This window comes from Anguilla rostrata, chromosome 1 (assembly GCF_018555375.3).
Source record: "Anguilla rostrata isolate EN2019 chromosome 1, ASM1855537v3, whole genome shotgun sequence".
Classification (NCBI taxonomy): Eukaryota; Metazoa; Chordata; class Actinopteri; order Anguilliformes; family Anguillidae; genus Anguilla; species Anguilla rostrata.
Genome location: NC_057933.1, coordinates 49,768,173 through 49,788,075, shown reverse-complemented (window position 1 = coordinate 49,788,075; position 19,903 = coordinate 49,768,173). Strand labels below are relative to the sequence as shown.

At 46.7% G+C, this 19,903-nt stretch overlaps 1 protein-coding gene across 1 annotated transcript in view; it reads right to left on the bottom strand.

The window, feature by feature from the left end:
- Positions 1-1,481: 1,481 nt before the first annotated feature.
- The window catches only part of LOC135257603 (E3 ubiquitin-protein ligase UBR5-like), a 61,228-nt gene continuing 42,806 nt past the window's right edge, over positions 1,482-19,903 (bottom strand). The window contains exons 36-58 of the mRNA XM_064340506.1: positions 19,591-19,702; positions 18,393-18,524; positions 16,925-17,182; positions 15,067-15,335; positions 13,731-13,942; positions 13,133-13,366; positions 12,589-12,665; positions 11,499-11,647; positions 10,426-10,539; positions 8,833-9,056; positions 8,255-8,375; positions 7,719-8,064; positions 7,230-7,317; positions 6,968-7,112; positions 6,112-6,242; positions 5,341-5,401; positions 5,010-5,191; positions 4,821-4,905; positions 4,105-4,260; positions 3,584-3,697; positions 2,877-3,021; positions 2,578-2,663; positions 1,482-2,452 (exon numbers count right to left, since the gene is read on the bottom strand). Of these exons, the coding sequence (XP_064196576.1) occupies positions 2,240-2,452; positions 2,578-2,663; positions 2,877-3,021; positions 3,584-3,697; positions 4,105-4,260; positions 4,821-4,905; positions 5,010-5,191; positions 5,341-5,401; positions 6,112-6,242; positions 6,968-7,112; positions 7,230-7,317; positions 7,719-8,064; positions 8,255-8,375; positions 8,833-9,056; positions 10,426-10,539; positions 11,499-11,647; positions 12,589-12,665; positions 13,133-13,366; positions 13,731-13,942; positions 15,067-15,335; positions 16,925-17,182; positions 18,393-18,524; positions 19,591-19,702 (3,654 nt within the window). The 3' untranslated portion in view covers positions 1,482-2,239. The remainder of the gene's footprint in view (positions 2,453-2,577; positions 2,664-2,876; positions 3,022-3,583; positions 3,698-4,104; positions 4,261-4,820; positions 4,906-5,009; positions 5,192-5,340; positions 5,402-6,111; positions 6,243-6,967; positions 7,113-7,229; positions 7,318-7,718; positions 8,065-8,254; positions 8,376-8,832; positions 9,057-10,425; positions 10,540-11,498; positions 11,648-12,588; positions 12,666-13,132; positions 13,367-13,730; positions 13,943-15,066; positions 15,336-16,924; positions 17,183-18,392; positions 18,525-19,590; positions 19,703-19,903) is intronic.

Here is a 19,903-nt window from a genome sequence, read left to right as displayed (position 1 = left end):
CGATTTCGCTCGTAGCACAAATACTATTCAAATCAGTCAATAATTTTGAAAGCAGGCTCACAAGGGCAATGTAGTGAATAGTAATGTGCAGTTCTTCGCGATAGAAGGCTGTACATGAGGTTATAGTAAATGTCAGTTTACACCTTTACAACACTATATTTACAACCACAATTTATGTTTCATTCACGTGAAGGCGATTTTCTTTGTTTTCATGTAATTGCCTTGACAACACATAAGGGAGGCATTGTTTTGCTGTTTGAGAGGAAGATGTAGAACAAATGGTTGTAATTATGACAAGCTGAACTTCCAGCCTTTCTGGTTTAGTTTAAAGTTATTTGGTTCAGTATTGCCTCGACTGGTGTGTGAAGCTCACAACCTTAGCGATGACGCAATTCACTTTGTCCTCAAACGGCCTCTTCACTGGACCGATGTAAATCCGACGGACAGGCAAGGAACTCGTATCCTATCTTGCAGACTCTGGCGGGACAGGATCGCACTTCATTAACTACATGCGGCTTAGCACGTGTATAGGCGAGACAAGTCAACTCGGTAGAAACAGCGGAAAAAATATGGTATAAGTCGTGTTTTTGTTACCACCACCAGATTTGTAGGGCGTAAACTAAATAAGTTTCACTGTCATTTGGCAGACGTTCTTATACAGAGAGTGAAACTAAAATGCGATGTAAAGCCAGTATTCTTGGAAATGAAAGCAAAACAATATTTTCACTACTTCATAAAGTATGTATTTTTATATCCCATAATTTCAACAGTATTTTTTTACAAAAAAAATATTTTTTCAAAAATGAATATATGCTCCATTTTAAAATACAAACTGAAAATAAAATGCCATTTCAGACTAACATTCAATTAGTTTATTTTATTTTTGTCGAATCTGTAGAGCAAAAACAATGTGATTCTGATGTAACTTACTGTAGCCTTACCATCTTATTGATGTGCTACTGGCGTACAAAATGGGAAGAACCTCAGGCCGAATGGTACAGAAGGTTAAACACTAAAACTATCACGTAATTAGTGTTGTCCTTTGTAGCCATATATTCAAATGTCATTAAAGACATAGGTCAAAGGTGGAATTATATTCAGATTTTCCTTACATAGGCTGACTGACTTACTCTTTTTTACAGAAATGTATTCTTTTTGGGACCAAGTATCCATCCAGACAGGTTTCTAAATTCGTTCTAAAAATGTTTTTCTTAAAATTCTATGGACAGGTTTCATAAAGTCCATTTTAAGACCATGATTTATATCAAAGCACTAGACTTGCATTAAGTGGGTGAAAAAACCCACCTAATGCAACTTTAAAACAAAGTTAAAAAATCGAGTAAACTAATATTTTTGTAAGAACTGATATTTAACTACATTTAAATCCTATGGATGTAAACATCTATTTAGGGCTCTAAAAGTACACTGGATCCAACTTTAACTTTGAGGAGGGGGTATTTGTAAAGAAGTCAGCAGCCAACTACACAATATGTGCATTTATTTTGAACTATACACCAATAACACAAAACAGAAATTTTCTTCCAGAAAAAGTATCTATACCCTGCCATATGGACTTTTCCACATTGCAAGTTATCCTTCTGTTCCCTTTAAGTATTCATTTTGTGAATTGTAAATAAAATCCCCACATAAAAATTGTGGCTAAAATGACTTAAATCCTTATAAACCTATTTGCAGTGAAGTCTTTGAATTTTCAACTACAAGAGACCAGGAAGAGCCCAAATTTATATTCTACATCCAATTTTATTTTTGAAATTACCCCCTACCCCCCTATTCAAGAAAAATTACTTTTCACAAAGGCAGCAGTGAACTTTCAGTGATATTAAGTATTCTGTTTTGGGCAAAAAACAATACTCACAGTGTAGCAATCAATTATTATTACTTCTGCTGTCATCTTTGGCTGGGGTTTGGCTGTCAGTTTATACTGTCTGGCCAAATTCCTGGGAAGGTACAGTTCAAGCTGGTACAGCAGAGAGCTATGGGGGTTCAGCATTACAAACCCAATGTAGGAATGTATCTCTCCTCAGAAAACTGAAAATAAAATGAGAACAAACTGCCTGCATTTTACAATGCAGACAAAAATTACCACCAGGAATAACAAATTGTTTTTTTTTTAATTTAATAAAACTGTATAGACAAAAAAATAAATCTACAAAAAAATGGAACTAGCAATATTACACAACAGTAAACACGTTTTTTTTTTTTTTCCTTCGGTCAACCTCTACACGAAACCAAAGTTCTTGGTCTTAATGGCTAGTAAAAGTTTCTGCTTGAGAATCTGTTTGGAAGAGTAGAGTGGCACGTAGAGGCGGGAGATGCAGGTGTTGGCGGTGGGGAGGTGCTGGTCGTCCGGAGGGCGAATAGTGATGGAGGGCATGGGCTGGAAACCCTCCTCACTGGCCGGCAAAGACGGGCTAGAGGTCCAGAAGTAGACCTGCAGGGGGCGATGGAAGAGAGATTCCTGAAGCTGAGGAACAGGCAGACTTCTAGAACACTTCAGTAAGATAATTAGCATGTCTATCTTCTCCGGAATGCTGAGAGGGCGTTTGGTTCTCTTACCAGATCTTGTCTCTCGGTCATGCTCATCTTCTCGGTGATGGACCAGAACCAGCGCTTGAACTGCAGTAGCTTCTCTGCATTTTCCCCTGAAGAGATTCAATGACACAAAGCAGCCAAATTACAATGCATACTCAAAACACACGTGCAGGCAAACATATGCACAAGCCATGTTCAATAAATGTGATTTCAATTTTTTTCCAATACAGTGCTACCTTGAAAATAAATACACAAGTTACATTGGCCACACGAAGCCTTCCCAAACCCCTCCACGTGCAAACATCGGCAAGTGAATCCTGTACCTGATTCGTCGTTGAAGGAAGTAAAGCTGATGAGCATCTGCACATTGACCTCTCCACAGCCGTTGACCAGCAGCCTGAAGTCCTCTGCCGTTAGGTCCTCAAGAGAATTTTTTGGAAGCACGTCCAACAGGCCCTTCCTCATGGCCTACAGAGACGACACTTTCAGCACTGTGCACCAGCACTCACGCACCTTCTCAAACCTTTCCCTGGTACTACTTCCACATTATCCAGAGCACATCATTCCACTTAGGTCTAACCACCAACTCCAGTGTCACGTTACTTTACCAGTACATATAAAAACATGGCTACATATACTGATAATGCTAGCAGTTGACTATAATTGCCATAAAATATGATTATGCTAATATAACTCCTGAGTTGCTTAATCTAGCGTTACTTATGTTTTTTCGGTAGTCACCACTAGTCTTTCTACTGAATGCACATACGCACTCTGTTTTGTATATCAACCTAATTAAGTGTCACGACTGATACCACAAATAGCAGCTAATCCGGCAAGTACACAGGAACTCAGCAATGATCCAACGACCGCTCCAGAGTTGGCATTTGAACATGCAAATGTCCCTTTACATGTTCTTCTTCTTCACATGTTCCTCTAAATCATTGTTGGCTTTATATCCTTTGTTTTCAAAGCAGAACAGACGAGCGTCCCTGTGAGATTATAGCCGAACCCTGTTTAGTGCACTCACGTGCAGAGGCTGCTCGGCCACCACCAGCATGCGGTGCTCCGCATACTTCCTCACGTACTCGTACACGTTCAGCGGCGTCACCGGCATATTCACACCGCCAGACAGGAGCTCCACCTGTTACAAACATAAAACATTACAACCAGACAGGAGCTCCACCTGTTACAAACACAAAACATTACAACCAGACAGGAGCTCCACCTGTTACAAACACAAAACATTACACCCCTGGAAAATCCTCCACCCAGCTGTTATTAGATTTTCAGTGAATAGCTCGGTGAAAGTCATACAAGGCTGAGCTACACTCAAGATTAAATTGCAGGGGGAAGCTATTTCCTGCTCCTCGATGGCTAATATCTCCAATCTTGTTTTCTTTGAACGGCGAATGCGCCAGGGCCGTCCATTTTTGCTTTTCAAATTGGGGAGTTTGACTAGCGGCCTTTCCCAGATAGCACCAAAAATAAACATGTTGAATTTTCCATTCCATTAAGCTCCCAGACCGCCTGTGACAGGCGCTCCCTTACCTGCCCGGCGCCCTCCTCTTTGCAGAGGTCGATGGCGAAGGCCAGCTCCATCTGGGCGAAGACCGCCTCGGCCTCGCCGGTCTGGGCGTGGCGGAAAAGCTGCCGCAAACTCTCGTACGTCACCGGGTCGAAGAACGCAAAGTCGTGCCAGTTCACCTGCGCACGAAGGCGTGATATGAGTGACACGCTCACATAGAAATACACATGCGCGCACACACGCACATACACACACACACACTCTCACAGCCTTATTAATACTGCCAGGTCTAAAATGAGCCACACTGGCGCCTCAGGACAGTGTCTCAAATGCTGAGAGGTTAAAACTGTTTGGCAAAAAAAAAAAAAAAACATATGGCACTGCGGTGAGGTACTTTCTGATCTGGAGTCATTTTCCATTTCATGGTGGGAGTGAACCAATATTTGATCATGTCAGACCAGCTAGCCTATTTGTTGCAGTGGTTATCAAGCCAGTAGGCACAAAATCAAACAAAACCCTGAGAACTCTGTAGCTGTGACGAGCAGCGTTGCCAACTCAACAACTTTGTTGCCAGATTTAGCAGACCCCCCCATAGCCATCTTTATTTCTCAAAAGCAACACCCTTTGAAGAATTGAGATTTATCAGTACATTTTGTGATTATTTGCAATTATTTGAGTGAGTGCTGTCCATCACAGCTGAGAGAGAGAGAATAAGTTATGTTTGAAAGACTATTCTTACCTTTCTTCCAAGTAGAACCTTGATTACGTGTCTGTTCAAGGTTATGGGACACAGTTCATTCTGAAGCAGGCATAGCCCAAGTATCCTGGGAAGAGGAATATGGAAGCATTTTTAAATCGCTGCTCCTTATCGATGTTTCGAGTCTGTGTATTACCCATGTATGGGCCAGAGAGACGGGTGTGGCCGTACCGGCCGATGTTGCGGAAGCAGTTGAGCCGGGCCTCCGTGTTCTTGCCGGGCCGGGGCGAGTAGAAGCCCCTCTTGCCCGGCTGGTAGAAGAGGGGGGCGTTGTCGTCTCCGTCGTCGGGGTCGTCCAGCTCCATGTCCACCACGCTGCGGGTGGAGCCGTGCCGCTTACGGTTCTCCTGCTGCTGAGACAGGGCGCGCGGTGTCACACACACACACACACCCACACGTACGCACACGCACATGCACGCACACACACAGGCCATCTCTCACGCACACACACAGTCACTCAGATGTTTGGACCCAGTGTACTGTTAACTAAAAAATTGCTCACCTGCGATTTATCGGAAGAGTCCAGCATGCCGAGGTCTAGTATACTATTTGCCCCATTTTCCCTGTAGAGAGAGACGGACATAAGGAAATTACAATGTTAATGACAGGAAAAGGCCAAGAGATTATCTAGTGCTGTATCTAGAACACAAAGTGCCTCTGCTTCTACTACAGGACCTGGAGAGCCAATCCATGCATAAACAAGTGTGTTTGGAGTGGTGGTTTGGCAAAGACATATCTTTGGATAAGAGCAGAAATGTACAAAATATAAAATGTACAAAATATAGCATGCAGTGTTGGTTTGGTGAAGCTATGGCTAAGGGTCTGAGCATACAGAGTGTGTAAGGTGCAGGGCGTGAGTGTAAAGTGAAAAGTGAGGTGAACAGAGGTATGTACGGGATAATTTACAGAGCGTAGATGCAGGTAAGTGTACACTGAAGTGCTGGGTGAGTGTACAGAGTATGCAGGTGAGTGTAAAAGGTGCAGGCGTAAGTGTACACAGTGTGATCGAGGGTGTACAGGTGAGTGCAGGGTGAGTGCACAATGTAGATGCAGGGAAGTTTACAGGTAGAGTGCAGGGAGTGAGTGTACAGAACGTAGAGTGCAGGGAGTGAGTGTACACAGGTAGGCGGGGGGACAGATGAGTGCACAGGAGTGTAAGGATCTACAGGGCAAGGAGTGCAAGTGTAGGTGCTGGGAGTGAGTGTACAGAGTAGGTGGGATGAGTGTACAGAGCGGGGCGTGAGTGTAGAGTGTTGGGTGCAGAGTGCTCCACCTTCCGTGTGCGATAATGAGCTCCATGGCCTCCTCCACCCGGGCCCTGAGGGAGTCCTCGCTGGCCAGGAGCAGCAGCAGCTGGGCGGGGGACAGTTCCAGCAGCATGCCTGTGATCTTACTGGCGAAGGCCTGAGGACACAGACACAGAACGACTTTCAGATGCAGCTCGGCTGCTAAAACATCTCTTAACACAACGCAGGTCTCGGCTCACTGCCATTAGTGTGCTCTCTGAACCTTTCAGTTTTTCACAAACAGTTCAGTTTCACAGACCAGTCCCCACCTTCAGAATTTAACACTTTGCTGAAGGTGCAACAATTAACTAAAATGTAAGAATTATTGATCTGAGCACATTACAGAAATTTTAGACAAAGTGAGATAAAATTGAGATAAAATTTAGAATTATTTGTAACACAATCATTTATTTCTGGTATAAAGAGAGATTAAAGGGATAGTCCAACTTTCGCTTTTTGGCTTTCTTACCCATAGTTAGACAGTGACATCAATACCAATTTCATCCAGTACAAAAATATTACACAATAATTGCATGCTAACTATGGGTAAGAAAGCCAAAAACGAATTTCCCAAAAAGTGGGACAATCCCTTTAAGAGGCTAATCCCTCATTAGACATTAAGTGTCTAATCAAAAACAATTAACAACTGGTTATACTGGTTATAAGAAATGCAACTGCAGTTGGAATGAAAAGCAGCATACACAGGGGGGCCGAGGGTCAGGGGCCCCTGATATAATTTTTATAATCTGCTTTCATCCAGTACTGAGCTCCTGTTAAAAGTGAACTCAAACCGAAGCCTGAGAGCAGTGGGGTGCTGAGGGGCAGGGCGGGGCAGGGCAGTACCGGCTGCATGGTGTGCACCCTGGGGTACAGCCTCTCGCCCAGGGCCTGCCTGTGGGCCGGCAGCGGGTCCGGCTCCTCGCTGGGGTTCCCTTCAGAGGCGGGCCTAAAGGGCCGGGTGTCGACGGACAGCTGTCTCCTCGAATCCCTGAGACACACACACAGACACACACACGGGGATGAGAGGGGCAGCTCCAGTCTCAAAGCACTACGGGGCGTGGTTCTGTTTGAGAGGACGGCGGGTGGCAGCGTGTGATTGGCTCACCTGTCCCTGTCCCTGCGAGACCCCGCCCTCAGGCCTCCGCTCCTCCTCTCTCTCTCTCGGTCTCTGTTCCGCAGACGCTGCATCAGATCTGCACACAGGAAGATTCATTCCGTCATCCCACATTCACTAAAACCACCGGCATTCAACACCCACTCACCAGCTGTGAGAGAAACCATGACGACAGCGCACTATAATGTCAAGTGACCTCAACAAAAACGGAGGCCATTCTGCAAATTAAAACCCAGGGCAAAGCACGGCCCGGTTTGATCCGCGTTCCAACAAAAGATTCCCAGGCAAACATTGTAACAAAAGGCCCTCACCAGTGAGCACAAACACATGTCCAAACATTGGCACTAACCTGACCAAACCAAAGCAAAATAAAAACCATAAAAGGCAAAAAAAAAAGTGCGATAAAACAGGCACGCTATTCACGGAGAGCGCGCTCAGACCGGCTGCGGGCCCAGATGCATTGTGGGCAGGGGTACGTACTGCTGGCCTGCATGCCCTTGGCGGCGCTCTGCACGCAGTCCAGGTTGGGCAGCTTGTCGCCGGAGAGGAAGGCCTGGGCGACGGCGGTGTAGAAGCTGCGCGACACGCCGCTGCCCTCGCCCGGCTCGTCCTTGAAGGTGACCTTGACGCGGTGCACGGCCATGGGCGTGGTGGCGCAGCGGCGGCCGAAGTGCGCGTTGAGCTGCCGCATGGTCTGCTGGATGAGCTGCTCGCGGTCGCGCTCCACCTCCAGCGCCAGGTCCCGCGACTGCTGGTTGCGCAGCTTCTCCATCTCCCGCCGGAACTTGGACTCCTTCACCTCGAAGCCGCCCAGCTCCGTCAGGATCTGCCCCGAGCGCCAGGAACGGGGACAAAGGTCACACCAACGGATTCATTTCACACCATTTTTACAACTCCAGGCAAAAATGTCAGCTTTGATATCGTGCTTGATATCAGCTGGATGTCGACCCCTGTCCGCTGGCTATAGTGTGCAGAGGGTACTGTTCATTCAGACCCGGTGTAAAAAGTGCACTCACGGATCCGGGCTCCGCCCCCACGTCCTCCATGAACACGCGGCCGAAGAGCTCCAGAGAGAGGCGCCAGCGCCCCAGCAGCATGTCATGGGAGATCAACATGCCCATGAAACTGCAGTGAGGCCTGGAGAGAGAGAGGGAGAGGGAGAGAGAGAGAAAACCATGTCACTACATCTATGGAGAGAAAACTACGCTGCTACTCACACTTTTACGCAACTAGCTAGTTTCAACAGAGGGAAAAACAAAAAAAGCAAATGCAGAGGGGATGAGGGTTAGCGAGTGGCAAGTTTGAGTCTAGCATATGCGCTAGCCGACTACATCTGTAGCGGTGGAACACAGTTAGCCACATCCTGCCAGGGCACAGGGGCAAATGTCAGGCCTAGGAGTTCTGATGCTTCAGCGGCCACAAGCCGCCCACAAGGTTAAGCTACAGGCGACAGCGTTAACTCTCCTGCAGTAAACTGCCTGAGTCGCAGTGTGCTAAAGGAGACCAGCCACTGGCTCACAGGCCGGAGTGTCAGTGAGCAGAATGCAGGGCAGGTACGTTAAAAAGGGGAGGTAAAATGGGGGGGAGTGCGCACCTGAAGGAGGGGAGCGGCGGCCCCTCGCTCTCGGCCAGCCCGATCTCGGCCAGCAGGCTGCTCTTGAGCTGGGCCGCCAGGTCCTGGGCGGAGGGGCCGGGCTTAGGCACCTCGGGCTCCGGCTCGGCCACGCCCACACCCGCGTCCTCCCCGGCCTTCCGCTGGGACTGCATGCTCATCACGTTCCTCATGTTGGCCGAGTACGACATCTTAGTGGGCAGGATCTGAGCGAGGAGGAGGAGGAGAGTCACAAAGCACACGGTGATCTTTACTGCCAACCAATCCTTCATTCATCTGGTTATAGCAGCACTTTGACCAGTACCCATAACACAATAAAACATTAAACAATAGAAATTGACGTATTTGATGGTAAATGTATTTTTCAAAAATATTCACAACCTTTTCTTTTTTATACTTTGTGTACCCTCGCTTTTGCAAGGATAACCCTACAGAGTCATTAATGGTCAGCCATTTTGTGGTTGCTTCTGAGGTATGCTAGGGATCATGCTCTTGCTGAAAGATCCAGTTGTGGCCAAGGTCTCCTGGTACCAAGGGAACCAAGATTTTGACCACAATGTCTCGATACATGCTGGAGTTCACGTTTCCATTGACCTTAACATGAAAGATCCACAGTATTATTTCACTGTAGGCATTACATTTACATTTTCAGAACATGCACCCTTTTTCCAATACCAAATCAACCTTTTGGTATGCATGGCTAACAAGCTCAATTTTTGACCATAACACCTGGTTCCAATTGTTTCAACGGCAAAACAAAATTCCAATGCCATTTGGTTTCCTCCAGAAGCAACTCCAGATGCTTATTTTATTGATTTCTCCCAATGGTTTTTTCTTTAGATAACCCTTCCAAAAAACCTGTTAGCATAGCAGTGGCGTCAGATGGTAGATTTGTGCTCCCAAGACTCAACAAAGATTACAGCTCTTTCTTTGCCTTCCAAGCCACCTGCTCATGGTGTAAGGAGACAAGATACACTTGCATCCTCTACCAGGCAGGTTTATCACTGTTCCAGGGTTTTTTATTTTATTTGTAAGGAAAAGACCGTTCATTTCATTTTTTATACCCCAGGGAAATAGAAAGCCATGGGAGGCGACAATAAACCTTAGCCAAAATTGAAATTAAATTAAAGTATCATGTTAAGTCAGAGATTTACTTTTGTTGGGGTTCAATTAAAAGAAATATCAGTAGTGTGAATACTTGTGAAAAGAAAGTTATTTTTGGAAAGAAAAATATTTGTTAAACAGAATCGTTATCTGAGCAACAGTATAAGTTTAAAAGGATGAGTTTCACATTTCATAGCTCATAAATATATATGTACTGTTAAGTCTTCTTTACTCATCTTTATCAAATTTGTGAATAATTCTGGAGGGCACTGCAGCCGTTTAGGTAAGACAAACTTACTCTATTGTAGATTAATCTGGTAAATTTTGAATCATATAAGACCATTTACATTTACCAGACTGTGGACCCCATCCACACACTATAAGATCGCTACCACAGGAAGAGTAACTCTGCAGGCCAGAATGAAAGATCAGACTGGTGGTGCGCTGTGGCAGACTGGTATCCATGGTTACCTCCAGGCAGTTCCTGTCCACGGTCACCTCGGTAAGGCCTTTGCTGGCACTGAATGAAGAGGAGTACAGTCCCTGACTGGGCCTCCCAAACAGGTCCTCCTTCCTTGCGTTTGGCTACAAAGCATCAAAAGAAGAAACATTGCTTGTAAGTTTGTAAGGACAGTTTTTACAGAACATATTTACAAGATTAGTTAAGTTACACAACACAGGTTTAGTACACAGTCACACTGCACAGTACTTTCAGTCACACTGCAAATATAGGATGAACAAGTAAAATTAATTACTTAAATGTACTGTTTCTCTGTGAAATTAGCCACCAGATCTCCATTAATTTTGAGGTAACAAATATCTGTGGCACATGTACAGGAAAAACAAAACTCCAGCCCAAATGACGAACAGACTAAACATTTAGTTATTGACTCATAGTTACTGTATGTGTGCTCTCAAAGTGAAAACAGATTAAAAGAACAAAACATGAAACGGTTTAACCCTTTCCGTTAATTTTATGGATTAAACTTTATGCAAGTGAAAACCTTGATTAATATTCCAACTTAATCATTCTCTAATCCAGAAAAACAAATCAGGTAAGATACAAATGCTGCAAGTCATGAGCTGCAAGGACAAGGACAGGATGGAGTACACAACACGTGTGTATGTACACACATTTAAATGCAAAAGTTCAAGGTCTATAAAGCTATGATTTCAATAGGTTGCAGACTTCAGGCCGTCTTTGAATGTAAAGGATTTGCAACCGAGTACTACGTGTGTTGACTTCACTGAAGATTATGTTAATTTGCATTTGCTCCCCTATGATGGAGGGACTAATGTAAACAGGGCTGTAATTTGTACATGGATCACCTGATATGGATGTAAATAAACACACACATCATGTGACTGGTCGTTCTGTACCCAGTCCTGCCCTTTATCCTGCAGCTCATGACCTGCACCGCTTGAATCTGCCATATTTAAGCTTCCTAAGGCCAACAACCAGAGAAACAAAAACACAAACCTCAAGGCAACCTAAATATGGGCACCTTAAACAGGAGGGCGCGGCGGGAAGCTGGGGGGTTTACCTGTAACAGGTGCGGCTGGTCCGCCAGCGGGATGGCCTCAGCCAGGGGAACCTCGAAGGGGTTCGGGGGGATGCAGCCCAGGAAGGTCGAGTGGCGAAAGCGTGGTCTGCCGTCCGGCAGGACGGGCTCGTCTTGTCTGGAGTTGGAGCCTGAGGGGGAGAAGAACCAGCCAGCGCTGTTTAGCCTCTACCATTCAACAATGATCAGCCAGTTCCCATTGTCAGCCTGTTCCAGCCCTAAAACATTGTTCCCCGCAGGCCTATGTTCCAAACAGCCCTAAAATCTACTGTTCCCAGGCCATGTTCCAAAGCCCTAAAATCTACTGTTCCCCAAGGCCATGTTCTAAAGCCTTACACTCTACTGTTCTCCAAGGCCCCTGTTCTAAAGCCCTAAAATCTACTGTTCCCCAAGACCATGTTCTAAAGCCTTAAACTCTACTGTTCCCCAAGGCCATGTTCCAAAGCCCTAAAATCTACTGTTCCCCAAGGCCATGTTCCAAAGCCCTAAAATCTACTGTTCCCCAAGGCCATGCTCTAAAGCCTTAAACTCTACTGTTCTCCAAGGCCCCTGTTCTAAAGCCCTAATTACAAATATGTCCTTATAAAAAAACCCTGTGTATAGAGAAATTCATAGACCTGAGATAAAGTACATCAAATAAAGAACAATATACTTAAAATAAAATACCTAATTTCCTTACTGGGTTTAAATGAATGACCAAGCCATGGCTCGATAGCAGCTTTTCATGCAAGATGAAAGGAACATTAGCCAACCCCACTGCATTAGCAGTATTATCTCTATGGTGCACTCGCACTGATGACAGGGACCTGAAGAGCAGCACTCTGATCTGAGCTGTACCTTTATGAAACTCCCTCTTCCTCCTGCCACATGTCTGCCTAAATCCTCTCCTCCTGTGTCTGCCTTCCAGAGAGCCTAGCGGTGCTTCACAGGTCATCACACAGACGCGTCGTTAGCACAGCAGCACAGTCACACCGCACAGAGCGCTCAGTCACAGGAAGCACAGCCGTAGCCCGGCGCCACAGCGCTAACAGAGCCGCGCGGACGGCGCGAGCGCGACGCCGCAGCCACTCACTCTGATTGGTGTCCTCGTCGTTCTCGTGCTCAGAGTCCTCGTTGTTGTCCAGACCCAGCTCCAGAATCTCTCGTGGTCTGAGAGAGAGAGAGAGAGAGAGACATGGTTAAAGGATGCAAGGTGCTCACAATTTGTGCATTGTCCATCACTAACCCTTCATCCTTCACCACTTCCGCCTCCCTGCTTTTCCTCTAACCTTAAGTAAACGTGAGCTGCTAGCTCGTTTTTAATGCATTAATCTGCACGGCTAAATATATTAAAAGGCACGAAACAAGGATTTTTATATCAGCTCACATTTTCTTTGATATAGATCTCCTTTCTGTTTTTACTTTCAACAAATGAACTGGCCCACTGTGCATTAACCTGAAACACCTGAGAGAGTGTGAACATGTCTTTGTGGAGACTTACTCATTATTTCTCAAATGACATTTAGGGAATTACACAGTCCATGTTCTCATTATAATGGCAGTTCAGTTAGGTTCTGGATTCACACAGTGCACCATGGGAAATGACTAAAGCTGGACGTGTCTGAGCATGCGGGCACCTCTTCCTGTCGATCTGCGGCGTCTCCAGGGTGGTCTGCTGGTTCATGGCCTTGATCCAGTAGATGAGGGCCTGGAAGACGTAGGCCACGTGCTTGAGCGAGCACACGTCCAGCACGGGCAGCACGTCCGAGTGCTCGTCGTTGTGGGAGCGCATCAGCGAGAGGGCGTAGTTCAGGAAGTCCCCGCGGGCCGACAGCATGCCCTGCCGCGCGCTGAGCAGCGTGGCCGCACGCCTGAAACACACACACACGCACGCTAATTAATCTGACACGCAGGCCCTGCCAACGGAATGTCAGAAATCAAACAGAATTGAGTATGTGAGTGTGTAAGTCCACTTGTAGACATTAACACATTTCAGAAGTTGGTGGCTTATGTGGACATCGAAGTAGGACAGAGGTCCTGCATCGTCTGGCATAAAATTATAATAAACCCGCGGTCCAGATTTTACATGACACTGGGTAACTGATTATATGTGGGGAGGGAAAGTTTAGTGACTCATGGGAATGTACTGATACTGTATGTTGATATGTTTGTGTTGAATCACAGGTGAGTGAGTGTACTCTGAGTGGCCCGTCCCGGGCCGTATCGGGGCCTCACCTCCGCCCCTCCAGGCTGCGCAGGCTGGCCTCCTCCCGGGCGGTGACGCGCTCCCGCCGGCCCGAGTGCTGCGAGGCGTGCAGCGGGTGGCTGGGGTGCCCCGGGTCGCCGGCGGAGGACAGGGCCGAGCCGTAGCGCAGCTGAGCCTCCGTGGAGTCCATGATGGACACCATCCAGTTCCAGGTGGGGATCAGCTTCTCCTCCACGTAGTTCTGAACAAACACACATAATGAACACATCTGATCCTCACACACACACATAATGAACACATCTGATCCTCACACACACACATAATGAACACATCTGATCCTCACACACACACACATACTCAACACATCTGATCCTCACACACACACATAATGAACACATCTGATCCTCACACACACACATAATGAACACATCTGATCCTCACACACACACACATACTCAACACATCTGATCCTCACACACACACATAATGAACACATCTGATCCTCACACACACACACATACTCAACACATCTGATCCTCACACACACACACATACTCAACACATCTGATCCTCACACACACACATAATGAACACATCTGATCCTCACACACACACACATACTCAACACATCTGATCCTCACACACACACATACTCAACACATCTGATCCTCACACACACACACATACTCAACACATCTGATCCTCACACACACACATACTCAACACATCTGATCCTCACACACACACAAACTCAACACATCTGATCCTCACACACACACACACACTCAACAGATCTGATCTGACCTCAACATACTAACACACACCACACACACACACATACCAACACATCTGATCCTCACACAACACTCTAAACTCGATCTCACACACACATATGACACTCTGATCCCAACACATCCGATGACATCGTCCTCACCACACACATACTCAACACATCTGATCCTCACACACACACACATACTCAACACATCTGATCCTCACACACACACACATACTCAACACATCTGATCCTCACACACACACATACTCAACACATCTGATCCTCACACACACACACACACACACACACACTCAACACATCTGATCCTCACACACACACACACACACACCCCAACACACACACACACACACACACACACACACTCAACACATCTGATCCTCACACACACACACACACACACACACACTCAATAGATCTGATCCATGCACACACACACAAACTCAACGCATCTGATTCTCATGAGCACACACAAACACACACTCAACAGATCTGATATCTGACCTTCAGACGTATACATATACACACACACACACACACACACACACACACACAGCGATGCTCCTCACCTGCAGGTTGACAGCGTCCTGGTAGGAGAGCTTGACGGCGGCGGGGTACTGGGAGTACACCAGGTGGTTGTATTTGGGGATGAGGCCCATGAGGTCGGAGATCTGGCGGGTGACGATGCTGTAGGCGCGCGCCAAGCTGCTGGCCGAGGTCAGGTAGCTGCTGGAGCTGCTGGCCTCCAGGGCCGCCGCCGCCGCCGCCGCGCTGGTGCTGATGGCCCCGCTCCGCCGCAGGTTAGACGGGTCGATGTAGATCAGCCCGGTGGAGCTCGCTGTGGAGGTGTGTACATACGAACACACACACACACACACACACACATACAGACGCGCACACACACACGCACGCACGCACGCACACACATACAGAGACAACACACACACACACACATACATACAGACACACAACACACACACACACACACACACAGACACACACACGCACGCACACATATACATACACAGAAGCATATAAAATAACACAATGAGTCTCTGTTTCCGTCCATTAAATTAAGAATTACTGGGGCAGACAAGTACCATACTCCTGCAACTCAAAACACGTCTTAATAACCTCACTCCCCTTGATTAGTTGCGTGCTGTGCACTTTGTTTCTGACCTTGATTATAAGGGCTTGTTTAGTGGCCTTTATTAGTCCTTCATTAGTGACTGGGGTGTAAACCACAGGCCTCACCACAATTTTGATTTGTGAGGCAATGGGTCTATATTTGGAAATATCACACATTCTGCTCCAAAACCATTTGATATAGTAAGAAACAATTAATATATATGATCCAGCTAACACAACCCTGTTACAACATACACATACAACCAAATTGAGGAAGAGATTTACTGATGTCACAGTTTAAAACTAAGATAAACAGCACAAGCACAATGATGATGATGAGGTCAAGTTGGAAATCTAAACAATGATGTTGGCAGTGTTGCTAGAGAGCAAATCGAAAGTATTCTGCTTTGATCCATAATGATATGGATCGATTTTTGGACGTTGTATCAACTGGATTGGATTGTTGCCATATGAACCAATACCTTAATCCGGATCAATGTATTGCTACACCCCTGCAAGTGACTGTACATATTGTTATAAATTGCTCACAATCTCAATCGCCTCAATCGCCTAGGGAATTGTACCCAAATCTTCGTTCTCTTTCAGGACCTTCTGTTTATCTGAAGGACAGCATCACCCACAGCACAGAGCCCCCATCTCTCTGCTGAGGGATTGTATTCTTATTTTGTCCAGAGGGAAGCGTGCCACTTACTGGCCCCAACAAAATACACTTACAGCAGCAACTCAGATATACCAGCTAAGCCAAACTATACTTAGCTTCATCGGTTCACATGAGAATGCTACAGGAGATTGTGGCCTGACTCCTGGGCTAAATAACAAATATTAAGAGAGCAACTGCACTGTGACCAACTGCATTTCTAGGCCAGACTCTGTACTCCAACATTCTCTGGCAATCCCGGAGCACGCAGAGAAGCACAACTCCCTTCAATCACGTGCTGCCCGCCGCAGTTTTCACTTTGCAGTTCAGTTGCTGAGCTGCCTATTTCAGGGGGAGTCACTACTGCATGATCCCAATAACATGTACAACCCCGCCAACTAAAACTCTCCCTCCTCAAGTGAAGGAATGGCCATTTGTGTGTTGCCTAGTGAGGCCGCTGGTCACCGTCAGCAGTAAGAACGGTTTTAAGGTTTTAACAGATAAAAGTGTGACATCAACAGGGTGGGAGCAGAACACTGAGTTTTCACCACAGTTAGATATCTGAAGTTCAAGGGAGAGGTCAGAACACAACAATTCTAACTGTTTCAAATGTGTGACCATCCCGGGGTTTCCCCACTCACCCACAGGGGTGGAGGAGCTGGAGGGGGCGGTGCCGGCGGCCCTCTGGCTGGGGGTGCTGCGCACGGCCCACTGCATGGAGCGCGGGGCCTGGGCGGCGCCGCCGGCCTGCGAGGCGCCCGAGGCGCGCTCCAGAGGCTCGTCCAGCAGGACGGTCTCCTGGTCCGCCTCGTCGCTCTGGCTGCTGCTGCTGTCCGAGTCGCTCGAGTCGTTGGACTGGGAGTCGTCCTCTGAAAAGAAGGCAGGGACACTGCTGGCACCTTCAGGAGGGAGGAGGGATTCAGAACAGAACACGGTTCAGTGCCGGCCACGCCCCCTCCCGCCCCAAGCCCCGCCCCCTCCCGCCCCAAGCCACACCCGCCCCCCAGCAGTGTGCGTTAGCGCTCCACGTCACCACCGTTACACACCAAGACCTCCACAGCCGCGAAAAAAAACACCAACCCGCACCACTCAAGCGACACCTGACCTAACAGCCCAGACGCAATCCCATAAAGCATGTTGTGCAGTTCTATCACCATATTGTTTTTGAAAGCATACTGTATTAGGGTAAGGGGCTTCACAAGTGATGTGTGAACAGCACATTAAAGTAATAAAGAGAAGCATTAATGAATGCCAAAAAAAGAACTGACCAACATAAGACCACCCTGGTCAGCAGGGCCACACACACCTTAGTTTGTTATTTAGCATATGAAAACCAAAGCAACAATAAGTAAATAAACAAGCCCCAAATACTTCAGGTTAGAGACCAAGCATGAAAAGGTAACATATTAATAACACAAGTGGAGCGTGCGTGTGGGACAGGAGAGATTCGGGGGAACTACATCTTTAGTTTGTCTTCACTCTTGTCCTGGCGTGTGTGCATGTATGGAAATAAAGGGGAGCCCATACCAAACAAAGGAAAGGCCAGGGAGACCCTACTTCCTGCAAATGAGATAAATCCTGTTTTGAGCCAAAGACTAGAACACGTTATCATTTCAACAGTAACTGAGCACTTGCAACACAGCTGGCGCGGTTTCCCTAGCGGGCTTGTGCAACACAACACACCCTGCTTCGGAATTACACAACACGCTCAAATCACACTTTAAAAGCATGAATGCTCCAAAACTAGCCAGCTACATACTGCTCAAACATGGGCCTCACTGACACCAACAAATGATTTTTCTTTGATCTGTATGTTAAATATCTTAAATCAGATCTCATCATAAAGAGGAACATTAAATGCAAAAGCAAAATGTCTGTTACGCTGTATCTGACAATACAATGTACTGTAAAGCAAAAACTTGGGCATTTTAAGTGAAAAATGTATTTCTCTTGTGTTAAGCTCAGAAAGACTGAGCATTCAGAATGAAGGCATGAAGGGTTTAAAACCTTCCAGAGATAAAAAAAGAAGAAATCTACAGTTTCTATTTGCAACTTAATCCTCAATGAGGAAAAAAGGTTGTGTGCCTTTAGCCACTGCGATCCGAGTACCTGCTTCAGAGCCAGCCGTCGCCGCAGTAACCACACTCCTCCGGCCACTGGCGTTATCCTGGTTGCTATGGTTACTCTCACTGTCACTCTCGGTCTCCGCGGCTGCCAGCAGGTCCAGCTCCATGTCACTGCCTGAGGATGAAAGGGCCGTCAACCCCAATCACGGCTCCCATTTCCGCACGCGCTCAGACAGTGATGAGAGAGCAAGGCGTCGCAAACCCAGAACCTTCCGGGGTCATTGTGTGAGAAGGGGCGACTCGACAGGGCCAATATCCGACTGCTTTCCAGATTACGTCTGAAATTAATTTCAGGCTGAACCGTTTCCTATGCCTTATGCAGCCCGAGACTGCTGTTCTCAATAAAAGAGGGGGCGTGGCATCCTGTAGCACCAGCACCGCATGTGGAGGGAAGCAAATTACTGCGTGAGAGAGAGTGAGCTGAGAGTGGAAACAAATCAACAGCACTGCAAATCGTTTGGGCCTGTGCAATTCCACCCCGCTGGGAAAAAAATGACACTTCCACTGGCTACCTTTAGACAACCCAGATCTATTGTAAATATGGTGAGCAGTCCTGAAAACTAGACCTCTTTGACCTCTCAGCATCAGTCTTCTCATCCATAAATTTGGGCCTGAATAAATTTCACATTCGTAAACAACTGTAGCTTCAGTTTCAAATTGTGAGTAGCTTGGCTAACGCTAGGGATGCATAAATACTGCTAGTGCGACAGACGCCTGGGCAGCTGCATTAAAACCACACCCGGATCCGGGAACTGCAGCAATTACACCTCTCATACTGGCGCAATATAAAAACCCAGTTTTAATAATGAATAAGCACCATAAAATAAAAAATCTGCACACAGGAACTGGGAATTGCATTGCAATGCCAAACCATAAGAATGATTTTGCCAAGCACAACAGAATTACAGAAGGCTTTGATCTGAAGCTTATATAAACAAATAGTCGTATGGTATATATTACTACTGCAATAAACATACGCACTTAACAAAATTGGGTGGATTTTTTCTTTTAAATAGGCATGTCAAATAAGAACACTATTATTATTTGCAGTGACAATGTGGGGCATCAATGCAGGGTAGGAGATGAAAGGGACTGAGTAGCCAATCAGATGAAAAGGAGATGATTTGTGTGGTTCTGTGTGGTTGGGAAGTAAAGGGGAGGTTCAGTCCCTCAGGTCTCACCATCCTCATCATGCTCATCGTGCTGGCCCTCTGTCTCCACGTTCTCCTCCCCCGGCTCCTCATGGTCGTCATGGTGATCCTCCTCCCCGGTAACACCCTCCACCACCTCCACCTGGTGCAGACAGTGCTGGTCAAAGCACAGCACAGGGGGCTATTCACAGCTGCCCAATCAGCACACGAAGCCAAAGACCACAGGGCCAGCGACGTCTGGTGTAAATGCTGACCGCATTAGCAGCCAGTCCTACGTGATTGCCATTCAGTCGGTAGATTCTTTAGCCATGAGGTCTTAGTTTCAGGAATCCTCTTCGGCCGA